The sequence below is a fragment of the Callorhinchus milii genome, unplaced genomic scaffold (genome assembly GCF_018977255.1).
Source record: "Callorhinchus milii isolate IMCB2004 unplaced genomic scaffold, IMCB_Cmil_1.0 Scaffold3, whole genome shotgun sequence".
NCBI classification, from domain to species: Eukaryota; Metazoa; Chordata; class Chondrichthyes; order Chimaeriformes; family Callorhinchidae; genus Callorhinchus; species Callorhinchus milii.
Genome location: NW_024704744.1, coordinates 14248208 through 14259704, shown reverse-complemented (window position 1 = coordinate 14259704; position 11497 = coordinate 14248208). Strand labels below are relative to the sequence as shown.

The following is an 11497-nucleotide window of genomic DNA, read 5'->3' as shown; positions in this document are numbered from 1 at the left end:
AATCACAGATAAATGCACAACAACTATAGGCAATGGGGATGTGTTTAGAGAGAGCTGCGCTTCTGTGTCAGGGGCGGACTGGCTATTCGGGAAAACCTCTGCTGCTGATGTCGCCAAGATGTTGGTGACCAGCTCAAAATCACAGGGGGCTGGGGGCAGCTGCAGTGGTGACGGGATCCAGATGATTGGGGTATCGCTTTTCCGGGGGGTAATAATTCCTTCAAAAAATAATAATAAATAAATTAGTCACTCAACCCATGGTTGCTTGTGGGACACTGCTGTGCGCAATTGGCTGCCGCATTTCGCCCACAAAATATACAGTCAATTCACGTTACAGTATATTCTGTGAAGCACTTTGAGACGTCTCAAGGACGTGATAAGGCACTATATCAAATGCAAAGGTTATTATTAGTATTATATACCACCACCAACAGCAACGAATTGCATTTATATAGTGCCTTTCATATTGGGAGGACGTCCCAAGGCGCTGGATATGGGAAGACATTTTGAGAGTCTCTGAAATAATGAAGGAAAGCTGGAATGTTTTGTCTAAAGCTTCCCGTAAAGTTGACTGTTGTATCTGTATTTCTCCTCTTTAAAGTGTAAAGATTTGATTCCTGAAGCAAATGAAGTTCTACAAGAAGCAGATCACTGTTCTAGAACTTCCAGAAAGGGCAAGTTTCCAGTGATAGGCATTGAAGGACTTGATGCAACAGGTGAGAAATAATGCAGGTATTATTTTACACAAGTATTAGTAATAGTCTAATCTCTTTAACAGAAAAGCAGGGAATTAAGTTCAATGGTTACAAGGAGGGATGGTTGCGGCCAGGACATTGACTGTATTTAAGAAATAGTTTGATCCTGTGACAGGAGGAGGTAGGTTGGGTTTTCTGGAAGGAATTGTAGTGTCTGACTGAGATCAGATAACTCAGCACAAATCAGGATTGAACCTGGGACCTTACTCATTTGTGTGGCTCAGTAAAACTCAGCCTTTTAACAGTTCTGTTACATATATTGTCAGAATAATTGCTTTCATATTTTGACAACATAAATCATAATTTTGAAATAAATGTTCTATTGCTAGAGAATATAGACTCCTTCCACTAAACAAGATGGGGCTGCACTGTGTGTCTACACCAATCTGTGCCTTTTCTTACTGTAATGCAGTGAACTGATCAGGGGAGCTGCAAATCTTTTTTCAATAAGGTTTTATGTTATGGCCTTTAATCTTTGACCTTTGTTTGCATGAACTACAGGGAAAAGTACTCTGACCGAGTCGCTAAGGGAATCTTTCAAGGCAGTGCTTTTAAAGTCTCCACCAGACTGCATTGGGCGCTACAGAAAACGTTTTGACACAGAACCACCCCTCATTCGACGGGCCTTTTATGCTTTAGGCAATTACATTACTGCTTCATTCATAGCAAATAAATCCGCAACATCTCCAGTGATCGTAGATCGGTAAGTATAACTTCCAATGGTGTCTAGTGATTGTAGTCAACCATCAGTGCATGACTATGATCATTATTGCTATCAGTGTATGACTGTCAATGACGTCTAGTAACGATTTCTCAGGCTATCGCTTTAAGTGATATCTAGTATTAGTGTCTCCATGAATGACTTTCAGTGATATCTAGTAACAAGTTGATTGTCTACAAATTTCACAAATCTCTATTGATTGTGCATGACATTCAGCATACATTATACATTAAAACATACATTATACATACATTATACAGCATACATTCATTAAATGCAGCATTCTAATCTTCAGGACACTTAAGCGGTATGGAACTGCTTTAATAGTCTGCCAGCATGGTTATCGAGTCAATTAATGTACTACTGCCATTAAAGTCAGTCGGGAGTTTCAACTCACTAGTTCAGAAATGGTGCCACTGGTTTTGGAGATCGAAAGCTAAACAAAATAATCAGAATTATAAAACTTCTCATTACATAGTGAGGACAGTAAACTGGAAATATTCACACCTCTGAGTGCAAACGTGCAGGGTTGATCCAGCATTTTTTCCCTTGGCAAGTTTCTGCTTCATGCATCAAAGAAAGAAGCAGTGTTGGAAGAAAATATGGTTCAACTTTTGCATATTTGATACACTAATTCTGCTAAATTGAGTTCTTGTTTGCTCTCATTTATTTGATTGCATCTATTCTAAAGCAAATTTCTGCACAAACCACAGAAGCAATTCACAGAAACAGAATAATTAGCGTATAATTACTAGGTATTTTATATGCACACAAAATGTTTTCAATGAATGATGAAAGTCAGATTTGAAATTTGTTGATAAACTGTAGCAGCTCTCATTTTAAAATTACAACTTTCATTTTAGTATGTGCCCACATTAAATGCCCTGTCTTATTTGTTAACATGCAAATTCAGATACGAATGTATCTAATAATGTTTCTCTCTTCTGTTCCCAGACATTTGCATGTAAAGAGGCAACTCTATTTTTAATGTTATTATTGCAATGAGTTTCTTTTTCTTGTAACTGGCCACTCTGCGTGATGTACAGGGACTGAATTCCGTTTTGTCACAGTAGAGTTATCACAGATTGATTAGAATTCTAACAGAATTTCTTATTCAGGAATGATAAAGGCCAAGATAGGCCAGCCTTTAATAAACTATTCTTAACAGTAAGTTTCTGCTGCAGTGTTTGCAATAGAAACATAGAAATGTACAATACTTTGGGTGTTAGCCTGGTTCATGGCTGCTTGCGGGACATGCTGTGTGAAAATTAGCTGTCACGTTCACCTATAAAATACACAACCATTACACTTCAAAGTATATCCTTTGAAGTGCTTTGAGATGTCATCCCCATGTGAAAGAAGCTATATGAAATGTAAGGTTTATTAACACAGTAGGAGGTCTTTTGGCCTATTATTTTATGTCAGCGTTTGTTCCTCCATGAAGCCATCCATCCTAATTCTGATTCCGATCTTTTTTCCATACCCTTAAATCTTTTCCACTGCTTGTCCAATTGAAAATGCCCAAATGATTCTGGTTTAACAGATACCACTAGCAAATCATTCTATACCCTGTTAACCCTCTGGGAAAGGAAGTTCTTCTAAACCCCTCCTTTTATTTCTCTTGTCACAATCCTGAAATCATGTCCTCTTGACCTCAAATTGTCTACCAGCGGAGTTTTTCCACAATTAATGCTCTTAAACCCTTTAATTATCTTACATATAATATCTTTCAAGTAATCATCTGCCATTGTTATATATATTTAGAGAAGCACCTTAAGGTATATCCTGTGAAGCTCTTTGAGATGTCTTGACCATATATTAAGATGTTAGATCAGTTCCAAGGATTATTTTTATTATTATTAGAACAAGAACAATCCCAACATTTATGATCCCTAAAGCACAACATTAACTACTGTCTGCCAATTGGTAAACCTTGTTTACTTCCCACTCTGCCACCTGTCCACCCTCCTAAGTATTCTAATATGCTACTTACATGAAGCGTGTTGTATAAATGCAAGTTGTTATTGTTTTGTCCTTCAATATTTCCTCTTTCCACTGATCTACATTATTATTACACCAGTGTAAAATATTCTAATTGGGAATTACTTGGAACAGAAAATATTACTCCTAAAATTTTCTAGCTCTTGACATAAGAATTAATGTGTGTTAAGGATCTGAAATGTTCTGTTATTATCCAGGTACTGGCATAGCACAGCAGCATACGCGATTGCAACTGAAGTCAGTGGCAAGGCAGAAAATCTTCCTCCTCCACACCATGAATTGTACCAGTGGCCGCTGGATTTGCTGCAACCAGATTTAGTGCTGCTCCTCACACTCAGCCCGGAGGAGAGAATCCGCCGCATAGAGGGAAGAGGGGAGCAGAAGACAAAGGAAGAGATGGAGCTGGAGGCAAACTGTCTATTTCGTCAAAGGTAAAGAGCTGTTGCTTAATATCAATGTGCAACAGTGTATTCTGCTTTTATTGAGTCATTTTGGTTGTTTGTGGGACATTGCTGTGCACAAAAGTAGCTGCCAGGTTCGCCCACAAAATACGCAGTCACTCCACTTTACAGTATATCCTGTGAAATGCTTTGAGATGTCTTCCTGACATGAAAGCTGATAAGTCAAATGCCAGGATTATTATTATTATCATTACAATCATAATTCTTTGTGTGCCACCAGAATGCAAACGTTTACAGGATTTGATTTTTTGTTCTTTAGAAGCTATCAATTAGTTTCAGCACAATAAAACAGACATCAAAATTAAAATTAAAAACTCTCAAACAATGCAGTGAATTCTGTGTCGATACCTTTAAAAAGAATTAGGTTTTATACCTGGTTAGGATTACAAGGCTAATTACAGATACAGAGAATCAAAGGTTCTCTGGAATGTGATGATTTATGAGTTGCTGAATCCAAGGAAATATGCCAAGCAACTGACCTTGGATGTTTAATGGAGCATGTAGATTAGATATTTAATCTAGAGTATATTTGATTTACCTTTGTGTGTGTTTGGCCAGGGCGAGAAGAATTGCAGCCAGGCCTGATTCTGAATGGCCTTTTCTCAATCCATCCTTTATTTTCCTTGCAAGCAAATGAATAGCAAATGATAAATGTGATCAAAGAGATTAGTTAAAAGTCAAGGGATAAAAGATTAAACTAAGGATTTAATATGTGATTTAAATTTAGTAATTTATAATGTATCAATTCTAAATGTACCTTGATATATTGTAACAAAGGTGAATCCCTTTTGCTCTGAAGCTGTTGTCAAAACATATAATGTTGAAGCCTGGTTGTGCTTTTGACTTCCAGTTTGCAAACTGCAATTAACTAAAGTATGGGATAGCAGCTTACTCTCAGGTTTTTGCTGTTAGTTGTTATCTCTGCAGTTAATCTTGTTATAAAAAAGCAGTACTAAGACTCCAAATCACTTAGTGAAGGATTATCCTCTTCAACAACAACAAATTACATTGTTTTGCCCACAAAATATACAAAAACGTCATTTTACAGTATATTTGTGAGGGCTTTGAGACGCCTCAATGTCGTGACAAGGTGCCATATTAAGTGCGAAGATTATTATTTATATTATTAATCAACAGTACTGTTAATGATCCTCCTTTAAAAATTCACCCCTAATCTTTTGTTCTGCAGGGTGGAAGAAACCTACAAAAGAATGGAGAATCCGGCTTGCGTGTTAGTTGATGCCAGTGCTTCAAAGGAAGAGGTTTTCAAGAATGCTCATCTTCTAATTAAAAGATATTGCAACACTTTGTCTTAAGGGAACTTGACCTTTTAAACTGCATTCAGTTCAAGAGCAATTTGGAAGTTTTACCACTGCTTAAAGCGCTTTGTGGCTTTTAGTACAAATTTAACAACAACATTTTAACATCCTCACCTGGCTACACTAGTTCCCCATCCCTCAGAGGATTGAGTTTAAAATCCTCATCCTCGCTTTTAAAGCCCCCCACTTCCTTCCTCCTCTCTATCTCTGCGACCTATTAACACCATACCAACCTATCTGCTTTCCCTGCTCGGCAGGCAATGGCCCGCCCTGCCAGCCTGAACATTGCAGGTCGGGCTTTCAGCTGTACTGCCCCCACCCTATGAAACTCCATCCCACAATCCCTCCGCCTCGCCCCCTCCCTTGCCTCTGTCAAGGCCCATCTCAAGACTCGTCTGTTTGAACGTGCTTTATCCTAAACAAGTTGGGCTGTTATATGCGGAGTCACTTTAGATACATGCATATTTGCAAAGGCAAACAGAGAATTTCCCAGTTGGCTCCTAGTCAGCAAAATAAAATCCCGGGAACTGAACCGCAAACCGGTTTGGAGACCAAGCCCTTCGATAGACTTCCTTCCTGAATCAATTGGAATTGATAATTTAAACAGCATGTCCAACATCAGCACTTCAATTAAATAATACACTTTGCTCCAATCATTCATTATTATGACCAGAGAAAATTATATAAGTGGGAATAACTCCAAAGTGACAGTTTAGTTATTTTGTAACTAGGCTTTGGCTCCAGTTTGATTCAATTTGCCTTACCTCTGCACTGTACAAATTTAGCTTGTCTGAGTAAGCTATATGTGTATTATGACCAGTAACTTCTGGTGGAGGTAAAGTTTGAATTACAATAACCATTTCAAATCTAGGCCTATAAGCTACTGAATTCCTATTAGCCTCCAAAAATAGCAGCCTGAGTTCCATTTGTTGCATATTAGTCATTGTATTCTACAGGATATCCTGGGAAGAGCTTTGAGGCATTCTCCTGACAAGAAAGCTGCTTACGTCAAATACAAGGTCTATTATTAGAATGTTGTTCTCCCTGAATGCACTGGAAATAATGGTCATCTATTCTTTTCTGGTTAATTGAAAGTCAGTTATATTTTGCAGAGTAAACTACTGAATTTTAACTTTTATAAAGCATTTTACATGGTGCTAGATATGCATGCATAGCTTGCATTTGAACTGCATTGACTATATTCAAATATATGTACTGGTCTGGTATTTGCAAAGGCTTCAAAAGCATTATTATCAGTTAATTTTGTGCACGTCGAAAGTAATAAATGTATCTAAATTCAACCCTGACATTTTATTGTGTACATTCATTCCTGAAATAAATGCCTTTAATCTGCAATGTTCCAGAAATTTATTTAGATTAAAAAGTATATTTGTGAAACTGACTACAGTATTAGGGAATGGAGTTTTGCTGAAAGTACATAAGAGCCTTACTTAAGTTATAAGAACAAAGCAAAATAAAGGATGAAAAAGGTCATCTGAAGCAGTGACACTCATTCCTCCAGTACATTAACTACCCCATCATAACAAATTGTATTTTGAATGTCGCCATGTTGTGTCTCAGTTTCCTTGCTTGGGAAGTGATTGCAAACTTCAGCACTTTGAATAAAATTGTTGCTAATATCCATTCTAAATTTACTGCTTGTATAATGTCAGGAGGACTATTTATAAACAAAACTGATTTGAACACTCAGAACAGTTTTAAAGAACAAGATTTAGCTCTAGTCCAGATTTTCTCCCATCAAATCATTTTGTGATTGATCAAGGTACATTGTATCCGACATTTACTATTAACGTATATACACACAAGGTAAAAATAACCAAGCTGGTGGGCGACCTTCACTCTGCTTTCCCCATAGATTAGAGATAATTGGCACAGCAACTGGAATTCAATGGATGTGGAGTCCTGTAGCTCAGTGGTTAAAGCACTCGCCTTGCAAGCGAGACACCTGGGTTCAATTCCAGGCAGGGTAAGTTTACTTACTCCACACGCCTAATAATAATCCCTCCAAAAAAAAGCAATAATAAATTGGTCATTTTCAATCCACGACTGTTTGTGGGACACTGCTGTGCGCAATTGGCTGTCACGTTTCGCCCACAAATATACAGTCGATTCACTTTACAGCATATTCTGTGAAGCACTTTGAGACGTCGAGAAGATGTGAAAAGCGCTTTATCAAATGCAAGGATTATTATTATTATTATTATGTATTTAAAGGCTTTCACGGTTTTGCCTTTCCCTAACCTATGTCCCCCACTTTGCCCACCCGACCATTGGCAGTCTGGCCTTCAGTCTTTCTGCCCCAAATCTCTGGAATTCCATCCTACATTCCCTTCTCCTCGCCCTTTCGCCTGCCTCCTTAAATGGTCTGTCTCAAGACTTTCATCTTTAACTTCAGGATACAGATTCCTTCATTCATCCCCACCCATCCCAAATCCAAACCCAGCTTGGGTGCAGCCCCTCAACTGTCCAATGCCTTCGAACATCCTACCAATGGGAAAGGCGCTTGCTTTCCTCTTGCTGTGCTGTCTTGGTGCATCTGAAAATATTGTCCTGGGTTTACCTTCTCAATTTTATTCAAAATCCTGTACATTTAAAATCATGTGGAGTCCTGTAGCTTAGTGGTTGGAGCACTTGCCTCGCAAGCGAGAGCATCCGGGTTCGATTCCCGGCAGGGCAAAACGTTGGGCAAGTTTCCTTACTCCACATGCCTGTTTACCAAGCAGTAAGTAGGAACCCAGTTCTCAGTCATTTGGCAGATCGTTTTTCCGGGGGTAACAATTCATTCAAAATAAAGAAAAATAATTTGGTCACTCAATCCATGACTGGTTGTGGGACACAACTGTGTGCAATTGGCTGCCGCATTTTGCCCCAAAAATATACAGTCAATTCACTTTACAGTATTCCGTGAAGCGCTTTGAGACGTCTCGAAGACTTGATCAGGTGCTATTTCAAATGCAAGGATTATTGTTATTATCTTTACAAGATCCCATTTGAGACACTCCTTTCAAGAACTTGGCTTGCCTTTTTGGGCGGTCAGCCTGTTGACTGACTCATGCAAAACCCATAACCAAATCAGATATGTATGCCATTTACAATAGAAATTTTTATTTTTTCTCTTCCTGGAGACAAATAACTACTAGTCCAAAATCTGGAGAATATTAGGCACAGCTTGGCAGGAGCCAATGGTTATCCAAAAGAATCCAAAGCATTTTCATTTTTTTTAAATGTTATTTATTCCTACTTGACAACTTTACAATAAATTGATCTCTATGTTTATCTCTATGTTTATCTACAATAAATAGCTACATATGCTCCGGCTGTTGAATTATACTTTAGCTTATGTGAAGAGGGTGGAAAATTAGTGGACTCTTGCAAATGAGATTCACATTTGCTTTTATCATTGTTCAGTTAAATCTTGGCTGCAGTTATTAGATTTTATGCTAGAAATTGCAGCCTTAATTGTCGAATTTTGAGTTGGATTCGAGCCAGACTTTGCTTTCCTCCCGAGTTTTGAGCTCCTCAAGTCCAAACCCGATCAGTTCTGCAGAGGAACATCCTACGTATTCAGATCTCTGCTTCTGCATGTATGTTTGGAAGGGTAAAGACCCCATAAGTCTAGCTAGAATCTGACCAGCAGAATTGCACGGCTCTGCTTTCAACCAACATTCGTGAGATGCAAACTTCCTGATGTTATTTATATCTTAAAGCATTCTGGGTCCGCTTGCTTTGCTGCATCAGATAAACCCTGTAAGCACAGAGACTGAAACCGTCTGCACTGCACATCTCAATTCACGACTGTTTGTGGTGTGCGCAATTAGCTGCCGCGTTTCACCCACAAAATATAGTCAATTCACTTTACAGTAAATTCTGTGAAGGTTCCTTGAGGTCTCGAAGATATGCTAACAACAACAAAATAACATTTATATAGCGCCTTTCATGTCGGGAGGACGTCCTGAGGCTCTGGACAATCAGTGTTTTGAACCTGAGCTGGGGGTCGGGATCGGGGAGGATGGAGGGCAGGGAGGGTAAAGGAGGGTGATCAAAGGCACGGTCGAAGAGCAGGGTCTTGAGACGGATCTTGAAGAAGGCAAGGGGGGGGAAGAAGTGGAGGGACTGCGGGATGGAATTCCAGAGGGTGGGGGCAGAGTGGCTGAAGGCCCACCCGCCAATGGTGGGGCGGGCAAGGCCGGGGACGTAAGGCAGGCCGGAGCCCGCTGAGCAGAGGGAGCAGGCAGGTTGGTAAGCGGTTAGGAGATCGCAGAGGTAGGGGGGAGCAAGACCATGGAGGGCTTGAAGGTGAGGACCAAGATCTTGAACTTTATCCTCTGTGTGATGGGAAGTCAGTGGAGTTGGGCGAGGATGGGGATGATAGGATCACGGAGTCTGGTAAGGTAGAGGACATGGGCTGCAGTTCTGAATGATCTGCCGCCTATCGAGGGAGGAATTGGGGAGTCCAACTAGCAGGGAGTTCGCATAGTCAAGCCTGGATGTTATGAATGCGTTTATGAGGTACTCGGGGGTCTGCGGTGTGAGACAGGGGTCAAACAAGACGCCAAGGTTCCAGACTGGCTTAGTAAGGTGGAATGTGCATCCTTGGATGGTAATGCTGTCAGTGCCTGAAGTGTGGAGGTGCTGATGGGAGCCAATCAGGAGGGCCTCAGTCTTACTGATGTTCAACTGTAGAAAGTTTGCTCTCATCCAGGACTTGATGTCTGACAGACATTCTGTCAGGACAGCAGTGGTCCTGCAGTCGAACATGTAGGCAGAGACAGAGTTGGGTGTCATGTCTGCGGATGATGTCACCAAGAGAGAACACATAGATATTGAAGAGGAGGGGACCAAGGACAGATAAGGCACAGTATCAAATGCAAGGATAATTATTATTATTTTCTCTCAAAACTGTTCTACATAACAATATTTTCAGTACTTGTATCATTCTTTTACTTGAATTTAAAGAAAAATGGTATACATTTGAATAGTTTCCATTTACAGTACTGCAAGCATTAGATAATTTGTTCATTTTAATGCAAATCATATCATCTCCAAATCTTCTTCATTTGGAAGTTATGAAAAGGGCAAGAAACTTTAATGAAACATTGCTGAAATTCTACTTTGTCTTTTAAATGTAAACTTGAGAATAATGCATATCTATGAATGAAAGTGGCAATTTCATTGACGGATTCAGGTGATATGATCTGAATTCTAACATGAAATATCAGCCTTGAAATCATTTGATGTCTGGAGGTTGATTCACCATCAGTGAATTTAATCAACTGCTCCCATGGCAAGGGTGTATCCAAAGTCCTCAAAATGATCAATTCAGTGTTTAGGGAAAACACTTATATTTTGTATTAAAGGGGATCATTTTTCAGATTGCCAAGTTCTCTACCGATTGCTCCACATAGGCACCATACATGGGTATCATCAAATATCAATTACGGATTATAATAATGGTTACATTTGGTTTTGTATAAACTGCAATTTTATTGATCAATAATAAACACTTGAGTTACCATGTTGCTATACATTACTTCTGATTTTTTTTGGGGGGGTGTTTGACACATGCGAAAATCCATCACCATGCTTAAGAATATTCAAACTAGATTGAGAGTTCCATGCATCCCAGCTACACAGGGAAAATCCAGAGATATTTCTTGGAATGGAATATTCACTCTCTCTTTGGAGGGATTCGTCCTGCTTACCTAATTCTGGAAAGTATTAGGCGAAGGCTGGCAAGAGCCAAGGCTTGGGGGCTCCAGAGTGTGTGTTGGGGTACAGCTGGAATCTAACCAGCTAAATCTGCTGCTTACGATTGAGAGCACTGCCTGGAAAGCTTTCCCACTACTTGTCCAGCTAGGAACTTTGGAGTTTTGTTTGCAGAGTTAATGGGAGCTGAGTGGGAAGAGTTCCTGCCCTCAAAAACTGGTCTGCCTTTCCAAGTCCAGCTGATGAGCCATGCTGCCTGGGTTGTCATCAGCAGTGCCCTGGAGCAGGGGTTCTCAAACGTTCTGGCCTCAAGGCCCCCAGGATTAGGTATCAATGCCTGAAGATCCCTCAGGACATAAGGTATCGTGATTGAAGACTGTGCAGAGTTCTTGTGGAGCAGCGATGCCTCCCTCCCCCACGGCATCCACAAAATGTCTGCTCTTAAATACCTTGCAATGGAACCATGGGAATGCACCTTTCTCATTCGCTCCTTGCGTTGCGGTGACTTCTCTA

General features: G+C 39.9%; 1 protein-coding gene across 1 annotated transcript in view; it reads left to right on the top strand.

Moving 5' to 3' along the window:
• Nucleotides 1-6613, top strand: part of cmpk2 (cytidine monophosphate (UMP-CMP) kinase 2, mitochondrial) — a 7821-nt gene extending 1208 nt beyond the window's left edge. Inside the window, exons 3-6 of the mRNA XM_042332774.1 lie at nt 602-716; nt 1257-1458; nt 3675-3908; nt 5128-6613. Coding sequence (XP_042188708.1) covers nt 602-716; nt 1257-1458; nt 3675-3908; nt 5128-5254 — 678 coding nt within the window. The 3' untranslated portion in view covers nt 5255-6613. The remainder of the gene's footprint in view (nt 1-601; nt 717-1256; nt 1459-3674; nt 3909-5127) is intronic.
• Nucleotides 6614-11497: the final 4884 nt, after the last annotated feature.